This window comes from Perca flavescens, chromosome 18, assembly GCF_004354835.1.
Source record: "Perca flavescens isolate YP-PL-M2 chromosome 18, PFLA_1.0, whole genome shotgun sequence".
Classification (NCBI taxonomy): Eukaryota; Metazoa; Chordata; class Actinopteri; order Perciformes; family Percidae; genus Perca; species Perca flavescens.
The window spans coordinates 32,317,155-32,333,501 of NC_041348.1; the positions used below are offsets into that span (position 1 = coordinate 32,317,155).

Genomic DNA, 16,347 nt, shown 5'->3' on the forward strand with positions numbered 1-16,347 from the left:
TAAGAAGAGAATTAAAAGCAACAATAGATTTGGCTGACCAAATTTCTGCAGGAAGGTCATTCCAGAGTTTGGGGGTCCGGACTGAAAAAGCCAGATTAGTTCTTATTTCTTAGTCACCAGTCAGGCTCTGGGAATGACCAGCAGGCCACGGTCAGCCGATCTAAGAGGGTGCACAGGCTCATAAGGAGTCAGAAGATCTTTAATATCAACTAATTAGGATCCGAAATAGGCACAATACTGGTATTTAAAACAAACAAAACTTTCACAAACACAGGAAGCACAAATTGTTAGGGGCTAGTTCTGACACCGAACGCAGAGATAAAACACAGGCAACGTAAAGCAGTTTTAAAAGGGTTTCATGAACAGAGTGAACTCAGAGATGCAATGTAGGTTGTGTCTGGGCAGGGAAACTCCTGGCTTGTCCGAGGGTTGACAGAGGAAAGTCCAAGTGGGTTCAGGACACAAGGCGGACAGGCAGAGGTGAGTACGCAGAAGTACACAGGAGGACTCCCAATGTGGAGCATGAGGCTGGATGGTGAGACTGGAAGCATGCAGGCACAGCAGAAGGAGCAGCAGGTAACAAACTGCCACCAAAGAGGTGATCAGCCTGGGTTTATGTACTGCTGGGTTGAATCATTGAGGTTAGCTGCAGCTGTGTAGAACGGCTGTGCAGGGTTGAAGCAGTCACGCCCCCTTGAACTACTTTCCTCAGAACCACACCTCCAGCGGAAATACACAGACACACAGGGAAAAGGGAAATTACACCTAAAACAGGGTGGGAGAGAGTAGCTGAGCCATAACACAAATGTATTACTCATTTGAGGGTAATGGAAACTTCATACCTGCATTGTTGTACTGGAACAAAGTGATCATAATGTGAGCGTGTAATTTATGTAGCTGTCAGTAAATGTCAATAAGTGATCCTCCCCCACATAACATACATTTCCCTTCATCACACCAGAACAGAAACCACATACATTTACTTTCATTTTCATCAGGATGGTTGTTTTCTCTTTTCAAAGCAGAGTTCTTTTTCTCTCTTTTTTTATTTCATGTAAAGAGGCAATCATTTTACTTACTTTACTTAAACTAAACTTCTTGACACAGTTTAAGTTGAGAAGTAAACAAGAATATTTTCAATCCATCAGATCATCACAGCACTCAAAGGGAAGATCTGTTCACACCAGCAAAAGAGGATCCGGTTATTCTCCACATGGTGGTGCAGCAGAAGCCTGGCTCCGCCCTCCTTCGTACTTCCGCTCAATTTTCATTTTCCTTCAGTACTCCGTCTGGGTTTGTGGTATATTCTTGGGTTTTCTCCGGACAAATCAGCCGGTCCCATCAGCGAACAGAGGGAGGGGCTGATAACGATGACGTTGAGGTTGTGCGCTAGTCTGAGTTGTAGTTCTGTAATGGCGGCGGAGAAAGATGCGAGCGAAGCCATTCGGTCCGTTGTGGCAACGCTGCCGAATATCCAGAAGTTAAAGCCTGAGCAAGAACAGTCTTTGCTCAGTTGTGTGGGTGGCCATGATGTCGTGGCCCTCCTCCCCACGGGGTTCAGGAACAGTTAGATTTTCCAGCTCGCTCCGTTAGTGGTGAAGGAGTGGACTAAGGCTAACGCTAGCGATGCTAAGGCTAACGCTAGCGATGCTAAGCCAACGTCACGACCAAACGTTAACGATTAGTTATGGCAGATCCAGAGTGGCTCTGGGGAGATCCAATAGTTTTAAACTTCAACAGAGTACCTGCCTTCAAGGAAGTTAACACTTGCTAATGGATAGTGGCCAGACTCTCTGTACCAATGAAATGGACCAATCTGATAGGACCAGGCTAGTGTACCAGAGTCTGGTAGGACCAGGCTAGTGTACCAGAGTCTGGTAGGACCAGGCTAGTATACCAGAGTCTGGTAGGACCAGGCTAGAGTACCAGAGTCTGGTAGGACCAGGCTAGTGTACCAGAGTCTGGTAGGACCAGGCTAGTATACCAGAGTCTGGTAGGACCAGGCTAGAGTACCAGAGTCTGGTAGGACCAGGCTAGTGTACCAGAGTCTGGTAGGACCAGGCTAGTGTACCAGAGTCTGGTAGGACCAGGCTAGTGTACCAGAGTCTGGTAGGACCAGGCTAGTATACCAGAGTCTGGTAGGACCAGGCTAGAGTACCAGAGTCTGGTAGGACCAGGCTAGTGTACCAGAGTCTGGTAGGACCAGGCTAGTGTACCAGAGTCTGGTAGGACCAGGCTAGTATACCAGAGTCTGGTAGGACCAGGCTAGTGTACCAGAGTCTGGTAGGACCAGGCTAGAGTACCAGAGTCTGGTAGGACCAGGCTAGTATACCAGAGTCTGGTAGGACCAGGCTAGTGTACCAGAGTCTGGTAGGACCAGGCTAGTATACCAGAGTCTGGTAGGACCAGGCTAGTGTACCAGAGTCTGGTAGGACCAGGCTAGTGTACCAGAGTCTGGTAGGACCAGGCTAGTATACCAGAGTCTGGTAGGACCAGGCTAGAGTACCAGAGTCTGGTAGGACCAGGCTAATAGACCAGAGTCTGGTAGTTCCAGGCTAGTGTACCAGAGTCTGGTAGGACCAGGCTAATGGACCAGAGTCTGGTAGGACCAGGCTAGTGTACCAGAGTCTGGTAGGACCAAGCTAGTGTACCAGAGTCTGGTAGGACCAGGCTAATGGACCAGAGTCTGGTAGGACCAGGCTAGTGTACCAGAGTCTGGTAGGACCAGGCTAATGGACCAGAGTCTGGTAGGACCAGGCTAGTGGACCAGAGTCTGGTAGGACCAGGCTAATGGACCAGAGTCTGGTAGGACCAGGCTAGAGTACCAGAGTCTGGAAGGACCAGGCTAGAGTACCAGAGTCTGGTAGGACCAGGCTAGTGTACCAGAGTCTGGTAGGACCAAGCTAGTGTACCAGAGTCTGGTAGGACCAGGCTAATGGACCAGAGTCTGGTAGGACCAGGCTAGTGTACCAGAGTCTGGTAGGACCAGGCTAATGGACCAGAGTCTGGTAGGACCAGGCTAGTGGACCAGAGTCTGGTAGGACCAGGCTAGTGTACCAGAGTCTGGTAGGACCAGGCTAGTATACCAGAGTCTGGTAGGACCAGGCTAGTATACCAGAGTCTGGTAGGACCAGGCTAGTGTACCAGAGTCTGGTAGGACCAAGCTAGTGTACCAGAGTCTGGTAGGACCAGGCTAGTGTACCAGAGTCTGGTAGGACCAGGCTAGTGTACCAGAGTCTGGTAGGACCAGGCTAATGGACCAGAGTCTGGTAGGACCAGGCTAGTGTACCAGAGTCTGGTAGGACCAGGCTAGTATACCAGAGTCTGGTAGGACCAGGCTAGTGGACCAGAGTCTGGTAGGACCAGGCTAGTATACCAGAGTCTGGTAGGACCAGGCTAGTGTACCAGAGTCTGGTAGGACCAGGCTAGTGTACCAGAGTCTGGTAGGACCAAGCTAGTGTACCAGAGTCTGGTAGGACCAGGCTAATGGACCAGAGTCTGGTAGGACCAGGCTAGTGTACCAGAGTCTGGTAGGACCAGGCTAATGGACCAGAGTCTGGTAGGACCAGGCTAGTGGACCAGAGTCTGGTAGGACCAGGCTAGTGTACCAGAGTCTGGTAGGACCAGGCTAGTATACCAGAGTCTGGTAGGACCAGGCTAGTGTACCAGAGTCTGGTAGGACCAGGCTAGAGTACCAGAGTCTGGTAGGACCAGGCTAGTATACCAGAGTCTGGTAGGACCAAGCTAGTGTACCAGAGTCTGGTAGGACCAGGCTAGTGTACCAGAGTCTGGTAGGACCAGGCTAGTATACCAGAGTCTGGTAGGACCAGGCTAGTGTACCAGAGTCTGGTAGGACCAGGCTAGTATACCAGAGTCTGGTAGGACCAGGCTAGTATACCAGAGTCTGGTAGGACCAGGCTAGTATACCAGAGTCTGGTAGGACCAGGCTAGTGTACCAGAGTCTGGTAGGACCAGGCTAGTGTACCAGAGTCTGGTAGGACCAGGCTAGTGTACCAGAGTCTGGTAGGACCAGGCTAGAGTACCAGAGTCTGGTAGGACCAGGCTAGTGTACCAGAGTCTGGTAGGACCAGGCTAGTGTACCAGAGTCTGGTAGGACCAGGCTAGTATACCAGAGTCTGGTAGGACCAGGCTAGTATACCAGAGTCTGGTAGGACCAGGCTAGTGTACCAGAGTCTGGTAGGACCAGGCTAGTGTACCAGAGTCTGGTAGGACCAGGCTAGTGTACCAGAGTCTGGTAGGACCAGGCTAGTGTACCAGAGTCTGGTAGGACCAGGCTAATGCGGCGATGGAAGTGTCTCTGAAACGGCCCGTTTGTCCAACGTCCTTTTGTGTTCTTTAACCCTTCAATGTGGCACAGTTATATTATATTTCACAGTTACTGTTTTCCGTCAGATCGTTTATAGATCTTGACGTTTCCGCCCTAATGAAATTTTATTTTAACCATTTTGTTTTATGATATTAACCATTTGTTTAATGATTGTTTTAAACCTCCACAAAATGCTGCTCCTTCCTGTAGACTTTTAAAGCACCAGAGAGGGGAACAGCTACAGCCGTGAACTATAGCCTAGTAGAGTTATTTAGTTTTACCAGCCTGAACCTTCTCACATTGTTGTCTTTTTGCTTAGATAGAAGTGGAGAAGGCCGATGACTGTTTACAACAGTGAGAACTACGTAGGTTTCTGTCTCCTGAGATAAACATGATACATGTTTACTTTTGGGGAGGGAGGTAAAACCCCTGACATTGTCTGGGAATGTTCACACCAGCAAAAGGGGATCCAGTGATTATCCACATGGTGGTGCAGCGGTACAGTCATCACTAACATTGAATCAATATTAGTTTGACAGTGAACAATATAAGCGTCATAAAAGCATGATATTAAGTTGAATTTTGTGATGCAGTAATACTGCACATAATATTTCCCAGAATAAATTATGTGACACAGAAGTTTTTTTTAGGCCCATAATTAAAATCAACTATCTTTTTGAAAGCTATAGATAAACTGAATCCATAAACTTGTAGAACAAAACTTACAGCTACCTAAAAAAAACTAAATGTACAATCCAATGACAAAAATAACATTCTGGGAAGTCCTCAAAATTAAAGAAAAAACTAAAACAAAACTGGCATTTAGGGAAATAAACTTCCCTAGAGTAAGGAAGAAGATCAATATTGGTATGTTCATACAGAAAGAGAAACATGTAGCAGCTAAAGGAGTTGGTGGAAACTAAATCAAAAGCTAAATGGAGGTGGTCTGCCTGATGTACAATGAATTCCATACTTAACAGATTTAAAGATGTTTCACACCAAACAGATTTTCTGAAAAAATAGCACAGAAAGTTATTAATGTGATTTTGTGGGTTCTTATGAATTCTTGCACATCCCTGCACAACATTCGTGTGGGGAAAAGCATTTGACAGGACGCACTTCCAAGGTTGCCTCACAATTATTTCTTTGAGAAAAATGGAGCATGGTCATGTGGATAATTCACACCAGACCTGCTGTGCAGAAAGGTGACTAATTAGGTGTTCTAATCCGGTCCGAATACTACCGTTTGTGTAGTGGAACCGGGTTTCGGTACTCAACCCTAATCCTACATACAACACCTTTAAATAGTTTTAATGCTGTTTCATGGAAGTAAATCTTGCTCCGTTAACTTGTGATTATGAGTTTTAGAAGTTAAATTATTGAAAGGCTAAATGACTAAATGCTATACAGGCTTACACTATTTCTGTCCCTGAAAGCTGTGAGTGATTAATGATGTTATTTATCAAACTGTTGGATAGAAGAAAACTGTAATGATGTGTTCCCATCTGTGGGAGGTGCTGTTACATCAAAATAGAGGATGAGGTTCTGTTGAAGGTTGAAAAAGCAGATTTATTGTATTTTAGCTGGTTATTGAAGCTACATGTTGGTTACATTGAGTGAAATATTATAACACAAGACTTGGTTTTATAGATGCAGCCTGAACTATTTGGTATGTTTGAGATCTGTATAAATAATATAAAGTTATGTGGGTTTCAAAATGAAGTTAATTATAAACACGATGAACAAAACTAGTTATAAAGGTGGAGACACTACTCGCTCTGTTAGATTATTGAAGATACAACAAATGAAAGGTCCTGAAAACTTATTTTTTCAAATTATAAGTGATGAATTCTTACATAAACACATAATATACAAAGTTAGAACAATTTCAGTTAATTTACGTGAGAAACCTTTTGTTTGTGCTCTCCTCACTGATTTGATTTTTTTTTTTACATATTTCATGTTATATGTAATTTAATCAGATTAAACCAAACCTACACATTCATCAAGAAGCAGATTAACAGAGCGGTTGAGTGTTGAACTCCTATAATACCCAAATATATTTGTTTTTTACTTTATTACTGCGTATTTAGTGATGAATATTTCATGTTACTGAGACAGACTGAAGATTTTAAGGCAAGTTTTTAGGGCCTTTAAAGTAAAACACATACAAACGTGGTGCAGTAAGCAAAAAGTAATAAATCATAGATTGTTAGAAATCCAGCTGGTTAATGTCACATATTGTTATTTTGACATGACATAGCATGACTCTGACTCTTATGGAAGTTGATGCAGTCGTCTCCGAAGTTGATGATGTGTTTCAGGGCGCTCAGGATCAGTGAGTCAACGTCACTGTTGAGGTTGATTTCTTCATGGTAGTTCTTCACAGGGAAGATGCAGTTCATGGGGATTCCCACATTTACACTGAACTGCTCCATCTACATTTAAAAATAATCACAGCATCTCAGAGCTCAGGACAATATACCGATCAATTGGACTGATACAAATGTTATTAAGTGGATCAAGTATTGGCCAGACATGACCGATCGCTGATTTATGCTTCTGGGTCGAATCGACGGCGTAACCCTCCGGAGAGCCCTCCGCCGTAGCTCGACGTGCACGTCCAAAAATGTGTAACTTTGTAACAGACCACAAGGACTGTGATTGGTCAACTGGTCCTGTGTGTTGATAGTGGGTGTTTCCAGCAGCCTACTGTGGGGAGTAGCAACATGCTAGTTCACTGACATAAGCTTTGCAAATAAACTCAGACATATTTTGGTTCCAATGACGGGGTTATCCATTTTTAATGTGTCTATATGTCAGTAACATTTTGAAATTAGCACTTTGCCAGCAAGCAGTACTTTGTGGGCAGTTGTGCTAAAGTTTGCTTGCTAACATAACATAAACTAGCTGGCAGACACGTCGCAAATAACCTCAGACTTATCACCCCCTAGCCCTTTGGTGGGGTGTAAGGCACCGCAATGCAAAGCAACCCGAAGCAGAACTCCGAAAGGGTCACGACGCCGTAGGAGCGACGGCGTAGCTATGGCATAGAGTTGATGCAGAAGCATAAAACAGCCTTGAGTCTTCATCAGGTCAACATAATTAGGCAAACAAAAATTGAGAACTGATTTGAAGTTGCAGCCTCTCTTCTAAAGGAATGATCTGAATTCAGACAAAACTTGGCTTCAAAAATGGCGAAAACAGATCTTTGCTATCCGCTAGGAATTCAAATATTGGCCAGGATATCAAGTTTGGATCAGAAGGGAGAGAATAAGTTTGGGTAGTTCTCGTATACTTAACAATTTAATTAATATAACACAATACATTTTTAACTGTGACTCCATCACTTTGCAAATTCATAATATTACTCATTAAAAATACCTTTTCCTTCAGGTAATTGACCTTGTAGACATTCTGTAAATCTTCTTTGATTTCAGGACAGACCTCATCAATCTTGGTGAGAATGGCCACTTGAGGAATACCTACAAGAAGAACAAAAAACTACTGAGTCCTGTAACTGACATAATAAGCACCACAGCTGCTGTTCTCTGTGATTACAGAAACTGTAAACAAAGCTACAGGAGGGACTGATTGATACTCGTGTGGCTTAATGCATTAGGATACCTTTTTTTTCAAGTGTTATCAATTAAAACCCAATGTTAGGGTTAGGGTTTCTACCATAGCATTTTATCATGGTCATTGCATCACATAGTCAGTCCACATCGGACCTTTGTAATCACTTCAGAAATTGTCTACACTTTAAATTTCTGTGAGTGATTTTTATGTATGTGGGATATATGTGTGTATGTGTGTTTGTTGTGTTATGGTTGTCTAAGCTACTGGATGCCTAAAATTTCCCTTGGGATGAATAAAGTATCTATCTATCTATCTATCTATCTATCTATCTATCTATCTATCTATCTACTGATATCTTTTGATATCTATGATATCTTTTCAGAGATTTCTGCTCTTACCCAGGTGAGTGGCTTCAATCCTGATTTGGCGAATCTTTTCTTCAATTTCTTTGTGCATGCAAGTTACCGTGTTGGCATCAATGACACAAACCAAAACATGCACTTTGTCGTTGTCAGTTGGATGGTTGTTGTAGAATGGGTCCCCCTCTGACATCCTAGAATCACGATTGAACTGGAACACAAGTTTGTATCCAGTTAAATGTCAGAAAGTAAATAGAACTCAGTATATAATTCAAAATAATACACTTATTTCGTGGAAAACATTGCAAAGTAACTGTACCCCGTAACCATCCTTCACTTTTCCCATCATAGCCAGTTTGACATCGTTCACTTGGACACCGGTTGGACTCAGGCCCATGATGTCATTGAAGACAAAAGGGAAAACAGTCTCTGGGCCTTTTTGGATGTTGTAGGTTGTGTACTAAAAAGCAGAAAGAGAAAAGCGCAGTTATTATGGTCACGAAACAGCAAAAATAGACACATCAATACTGAGCAACTGAATCACCATTTAGGTGTAAGACAATTATTTAAAGAAAAAAGAAAAAATATGGCAAAAATGGCCACAGAAGGATGTTTGAATGTTTCTCTTGACCTTAACTATCTAAACAGTAAAAACCGTTTTAGTTGACTAAACTAAACCAGACCTTAACCACAAGAGCTGCAGAATACTGTAGCTCTAGTACAATTTCCTGTTGTGGCTAAATTTAAGAAAGAGGAAGACAGCCTAGCTCGGAAGCTTCAACTACAGTTAAGGCTTCCTGTCAACTGTGGGCAATAACAGTTCATTTGCAGTAGATGTGTCACTGCTGCACATATTGAGAAACTTCCTAAATAATAGTTTGGTATTGGTGGATTGTTCTGCAGTTGTTTAATGCCGAATTCAGGTGTTCCTCATATTGTTCCATTTTCCGAGTGAGGAAGTTGCGTGTGTTCATGAGCTTTACCTGACTTATTATCAGGTTAATTTAATAAATAACATCTCTAACTGATTCGCTCCCAAATGTAAGGGCTTCTTTCTTGGCTCATGCTTCATCTTTCCACCAGGTTTCATGGAAATTTGGCCAGTAGTGTTTCTGTAATAATGCTGACAGATAGAAAAACAAACCAACCTAAACATAACCTTCTTGGAGGATGTAACAATGGGCATGTGCAAATTAAGATGACATCATCATTTCCTAAACTCTAGGTTTTACATCCACAGATAAAAAGTAACCAGAGTTTTGAAAAACAAATCTGTTTTAGTCACTTAAAGCTATATGCATGTGTATCTGTTTATACAAATATTTGTATAGTACATGTAGACAGGGCCTTAATTTGATGCTAAGCTGTGCTCTCTCTTGTATCCTTATTTTTATTTCACTTTGTATAAAAACTGTTCACTTAAAATCAAATATATGCTGATTTTCTCATGGAACCATACGTTTCTTTATATTATTTTAATAAAGGTGCTCTAAGCGATGTCCCCCGTATTTTAGGTTACAACATGTTTTGAACACACTGTAAAAAACATCTCCTCACTATCTGCTAGCTGCCTGTCCCCTGAACACACTGTAAAAAAACATGGTCTCTGTAGACAGCCCAGGCTCCACAAATGGCAACAAAAACAAACTGTGCCAACCTGCCCCACCAAACATATACAGTCTTCCAGCGTTCCAGACAATAACTGACAAGAAGGAGTTGGGGGTGGGGGTTGGGGGGTTAGTGCCATGGATGTATTAGTGCATAGAAGGGAGGGGGAGGGGACGGGATGAGGAGGAGGGAGGGGCAAGCTAGCCTCCAAATGTCAACAAGAAGTGCCGTCACCCAACATCGCATAGAGCACCTTTAACTTCCACTGCAAAGGCAGAAACCTCTTAAAGGCACTTTGTACCCTTAGGTTGAAAAGTATGTAATCATAAAATAAAAAATACATTTCAGAAAGGATGGCAAAGTTTTCATATGATAAAATAAATTTGGGATCTTAATCAATGTCATTCGCCTAGACCGGTGGGGGAGGGTGTATCGCTACAGACACGGCACTCCTTCTCTTCTCTGCTTCATAGTAAATTATAGAGTGTGGTCTAGACCTACTCATATATATATATATATATATATATATATATATATATATATATATACACACACACATTTGATACTATAAATAAAATTGAATTGAATTGAATCAATTCAATGAAAAGTTTGTCATACCCTTTTGGTGAAACAGTCGTGAGAGGTGTTGTCCACCAAAGCCTGAGTGTACATTCTGCCTTGTAAGACACTTTGGACAGAGTTGATGAAACTGGATTTTCCAGCTCCAACCGGACCATGAAGGAGAATCCTGAGCTGCTGGCCATCAGTTTTAGGTTTGTAGTCCTTCACATACTGCAGATCACTCTGTTTGTTTCTGCTCAGGGAAAGGAAACATTACATTAGAGTATACGTAGACTAAACTATATTTTATAGAAAAGTTACCCAGGTGTCACACAACAACTGGGAAGTTAATCAGGATGTCATGGAACAAGGAAACAAGTAAATTTGTATATTTTGTGCAGTAAAAGATTATGTTGATAAAAGGTTCAGACATACTCACCTCCAGTTTATTTCCCTCCATGGTTTGCTGAGAACTGACAAATTGCACAAAAGTTTTTTAAATGAGTCAAATATCGATACCCTCATTATGCAATAATGTATAATTGTCCATAAATTAGAACCGGTTTTCTTTTTTAAACAAACTTACGTGGAGGACCTTCGGGTTCTTTTTTTCTCCAAAATCCTAAAACAACAACAACTGGGCTATCAAAACACATCCAAATTATGTAGTAACTAAATTAAAAATACAACACAAAACACAGGCTTTAAATACATAAAACATATAATTAAAGAGACACAAATTCACACATACATTCAAAACTATAAAGCTTTTTTAAAAATACTATTAATTTTGTCATGCTTACAACAAGGAAGCGGACACCCCCCCTCCCCCCCCTTAAAAAATTGTACTACCCTATCCTACTCCTACTGTAATTATACATAGACATATTCTACTGCTCTTCATACTATTCATCCTGCTTATACACTTATTCTTACTACTCTTATAATTTTATCACACTGCACATAGCTGTACATACTGTACATATCTGTCTATATGGTTCATTCAGTATATCAATAGTTATTCTGTTTTTCTTATTATATATTAGGTTAATACACTGCATATATCTATATTATTCTTACTATTAGTATAAGGTAACTGCTAATACACTGCACATATTTATATTTAATTTATATTACTCTAAACCACCTTCTGTAAACCAACTGTATACTACTATACACTGCACTAGATTTCTTGTCCTACCAACGCACCACCCATCTATACTTTGTATATCGCATTCGCAGTTTTCTACTTTTTTGCACTTCCGGTTGGATGCAAACTGCATTTTTTTTGTCTTTGTACTCGTACTCTGCACAATGACAATAAAGTTGAATCTAATCTAATCAGTTTTTGATGATCATATTTTGAATAATAATAAACTGTTGAAAGTGCTGCACAACTACAGAAAATACATTAAAACAACACAATTCAACATAAATAAATGGAACAAGATTTACACAAAGAGAATTAAAAAGCAACGATAGATTTGGCTGACCTAATTTCTGCCGGAAGGTCATTCCAGGGTTTGGGGGTCCGGACTGCAAAAGCAGATACTTCTTAGTTCTTAGTCACCAGTCAGGCTCTGGGAACTACCAGCAGGCCACGCTCAGCCGATCTAAGAGGGTGCACAGGCTCATAAGGAGTCAGAAGAGCTTTAATATCGACTAATTAGGATCTGAAATAGGCACAAAACTGAAAATACTTTCAAAAACACAGGAAGCACAATTTTGTTACACATTTGAGGATAATGGAAACTTCGTACCTGCGTTGTTGTACTGGAACAAAGTGAGCAAGAAAGACCGAGTATAACACTTGGACGAAGTGTTGTAATTTATGTTGCCGTTGATAATATCGATAAGCGATCCTCCCCCACATAACATAAATTTCCCTTCGTCATGCCAGACCAGAAACCAAACATTTAGTTTCATTTTCATCAGGATGTTTGTTTTCTCTTTTCAAAGCAGTTTTATTTTATGTAAAGAGGCAGTATCATTCATTTTGTAACAGCTAAACTTCTTACTACAGTTTAATTTGAGACCCATCAATTACATTTAAGAAATCAACAAGAATATTTTCAATCCATCAGATCATCACTGCACTCAAAGTGAAGACCTGTTCAACAGGTTTGTCTTGTTAGTCATTTTCTCACTGTTGCAGACCTGCAACCTCAAATATGGATTTGTACTTATTTTTTTTTTTTTGGGGGCATTTCTGCCTTTATTGTATAGGAAAGCTGAGATCTGAAAGCGGAGAGAGAGGGGGGAAGACTGCAAGAAAATGCAAGAAAACTGTCACGGGTTGGATTCAAACCCCAGACCTTTTGCACCGAGGAATAAACCTCTGCACATGTGCACCTGCTCCACCAACTGAGCTAAACGGTCACAGATTTGTACTTTAAAGGTCCCATGACATGGTGCTCTTTGGATGCTTTTATATAGACCTTAGTGGTCCCCTAATACTGTATCTGAAGTCTCTTTTATATAGACCTTAGTGGTCCCCTAATACTGTATCTGAAGTCTCTTTTATATAGACCTTAGTGGTCCCCTAATACTGTATCTGAAGTCTCTTTTATATAGACCTTAGTGGTCCTCTAATACTGTATCTGAAGTCTCTTTTATATAGACCTTAGTGGTCCTCTAATACTGTATCTGAAGTCTCTTTTATATAGACCTTAGTGGTCCCCTAATACTGTATCTCAAGTCTCTTTTATATAGACCTTAGTGGTCCCCTAATACTGTATCTCAAGTCTCTTTTATATAGACCTTAGTGGTCCCCTAATACTGTATCTCAAGTCTCTTTTATATAGACCTTAGTGGTCCCCTAATACTGTATCTGAAGTCTCTTTTATATAGACCTTAGTGGTCCCCTAATACTGTATCTGAAGTCTCTTTTATATAGACCTTAGTGGTCCCCTAATACTGTATCTGAAGTCTCTTTTATATAGACCTTAGTGGTCCCCTAATACTGTATCTGAAGTCTCTTTTATATAGGCCTTAGTGGTCCCCTAATACTGTATCTGAAGTCTCTTTCCCAAAATTCAGCCTTGGTGCAGAATTACAGCCACTAGAACCAGTCCCACAATGATCTTTCCTTAGGATGTGCCATTTCTGTGTCTGTAGCTATTGAGGAGGAGAGAGTGGGGGGGGGGGGCAAGGTGGAGGGTGGGGTGTGGCCTTGACCAACTGCCACTTTGCTCATTTGAAAGCCATGATGTCTCTCTCTCTCTCATGGGTGGGCTAAATTCTCTGGGCGGGCAAAGCAGAGAAAGGGGAGGTAACCTTTCCCCTTATGACCTCATAAGGAGAAGATTCCTGATTGGTCCATCTGAGCTTTAATTTTCTCAAAGGCAGAGCAGGATACCCAGGGCTCGGTTTACACCTATCACCATTTCTAGCCACTCCCCCACAGGCTGGGGAACTCATTAATGTTAAAAAACCTCATAAAGTGAAATTGTCATGCCATGGGAGCTTTAAGTATTATAGTAGTAATAATACAGTATTTCTGCATTACAGTTAACTTTTTTATAGCGAGGCACAGATCTGTAGCCTGATAACTGGGTTTACTTTTCACAATAGGACTGAAATACACAAAAAACATTGTGTCAGAGTGTACAGTGATGATGCACGAATGGCTTAGATCCCAATCACAAAAGTCTGATAATGGTAGCGGTTCATCAGGCCGCTACCATTGGGCCCCAACAGGACACATTTTAGTTTTAAGTTAGCCAAACTAACTGCAGCATCTAGTGACCATCAAGAAATATCTGAATCCATTGTTGACAGCTGAACATAATAAGCTTTATGAAGGTAGGTGGCTGCTGTTTTGTACTACATGTAGGACAGGTGTGCCTGACAAGTGCCTATCCCTTTAGTTTCTGTCATGTGATGTCTGATGAAAGATTTATTTAGTAAAGAAGTATAAAATAGTCATGAACCTTGACATGAAGTGAAGATTTTTCATCAGCTTTGGGTTTTGCAATTTTGTCCGTGTACAAACAAGCAGCTTCATTAAACTTATGTGTGTTATGTAAATAAATATAAGCGATGTGATGCAAAGTAGCTCTTGGCCACTTCAGGTTTTTTTAAGTAGCCCTCAGATTAAGAAAGTTTGGAGACTCATGATCTATACGTTACTTTACAACAACAGCTTTATGCTTTACCAGAAGAATTTTATTCCGTTTCATGAAAGTACATCTTGCTCCGTTAACTTCTGATTATGAGTTTTAGAAGTTATTATTAATTATTGAAAGGCTAAATTACTTAATGCTATATAGGCCTACATTATTTCTGTCCCTGAAAGTTGAGTGATTAATGATGTTATTTATCAAACCAATCCTAAAAACTGTAATGATGTGTTCCCATCTGTAGGAGGCACTGTTACATCAAATAGAGGGTGAGGTATAGTCTTTACAGATTGAATTAATCACATCATCAGAAAGTAGTTCTCTGAGGTCCCAATTGCCAAAAAAATATTAAAGCTTCCTGTTGCCTTGTATTTTAATCTATGTAACTGGAAAATTATGTTTGACCAACCCAGTATCACGGCAGGTTGTGAAATGGTCACGTTATTTAATCTATTTATTTGTGTACACAGATGACACGTTTATGTCATTTTTTTGGTCAGCATATTTTGTCAACTAATGTATTTCAATGGGAACCATATTTCGTGATCACAGCACGACTACGGTAGCGAGTAGTATGAAAAGCTGAAATGCCGCGTAAGGAGGTTGGTCGGGGTGGTGGAAGGGTCAAACAACACAGGACTTTCACCCCGGAGACGGGGATCGTGGCTCTAATGGGACGTTAAGTTTCCCCGTTGTTCTTTTCCTAAACACAACCTCCGTATAGATGCTTTCCGTTACGTGCTGACCACCACGAAAAAACCGACATAAATGTGTCCGTGTACACGAATCAATAGATTAAAAATAACGTGACCATTTCAGAAGTGCCGTGAGAACGTGTTGCTTTGACTACAATAGTCTTTAACGTGTAATTTAACATTTTTACATGACTCTTAACAAGGAATCACATTCTGTTGAAGGTTGAAAAAGCAGATTTATTGTATTTTAGCTGGTTATTGAAGCTACATGTTGGTTACATTGAGTGAAATATTATAACACAAGACTTGGTTTTATAGATGCAGCCTGAACTATTTGGTATGTTTGGGATCTGTATAAATAATATAAAGTTATGTGGGTTTCAAAATTAAGTTCATTGTTAACACGTTGAACAAAACTAATTATAAAGATAGAGACACTAATCATTCTGTTAGATTTTTGAAGATACAACAAATGAAAGTTCCTGAAAACTTACTTTTTTCAAATTATAAGTGATGAATTCTTACATTAACACATAATATACAAAGTTAGAACAATTTCAGTCAATTTACGTGAGAAACATTTTGTCTGTGCTCTCCTCACTGATTTAAAAAAGATGTTACATATTTCATGTCATAGGTCACTTACAGTAAATCTAATAAAACCAAACTAAAAAAAAAGCTGATGTTTTTTTACTTTATGGCTGCTTATTTAGTCATGAATATTTCTGAGATATTACTGAGATTTGTAGCCATGTTTTCAGGTGCTTTAAAGCATATGTGTCAAACTCAAAGCCCGCGGGCCGAACCCAGCCCCCCGCAGATTTTGATCCGGCCTGCATATTAATTTCGTTTCAGAATACATTTTGGCCCTACATTTTAATGTTTGCCAAACCAAAAAGACAGGAAACTGTTGTTTCAGACTGCAGAAATTCCCACAGAAGCAGATAGTTTTCATATTTAGGCTGTTAAACAGGTTGCAGTTGGGAGTCAGCTGCGTGGTCACTGCTATTAAAAATGTAATTTCTATTTTGCTTGATTTGCTTAAATCTATGATGACTAAGGAACTTTTTTTGCTTACTTTTTTAGAGCATTGTAGA

General features: G+C 40.7%; 1 protein-coding gene across 2 annotated transcripts; it reads right to left on the reverse strand.

Annotated features, from left to right (window-relative positions):
- Positions 1-5,875: 5,875 nt before the first annotated feature.
- Positions 5,876-12,290, reverse strand: LOC114573539 (interferon-induced protein 44). Of its 2 annotated transcripts, none has more exons than XM_028605789.1 (9): positions 12,195-12,290; positions 11,928-12,047; positions 11,021-11,056; positions 10,874-10,907; positions 10,492-10,687; positions 8,585-8,725; positions 8,305-8,476; positions 7,712-7,812; positions 5,876-6,765 (listed from the first exon to the last, which is right to left on the reverse strand). In XM_028605789.1, the coding sequence occupies exons 2-9, from the start codon at positions 11,947-11,949 to the stop codon at positions 6,562-6,564; spliced, it is 906 nt and encodes a 301-aa protein (XP_028461590.1). In that variant the 5' UTR covers positions 11,950-12,047; positions 12,195-12,290; the 3' UTR covers positions 5,876-6,561. The 2 variants fall into 2 exon arrangements, with proteins under 2 accessions (XP_028461590.1, XP_028461591.1); XM_028605790.1 differs by having other exon boundaries at positions 11,928-12,107.
- Between the last annotated feature and the right edge of the window lie 4,057 nt (positions 12,291-16,347).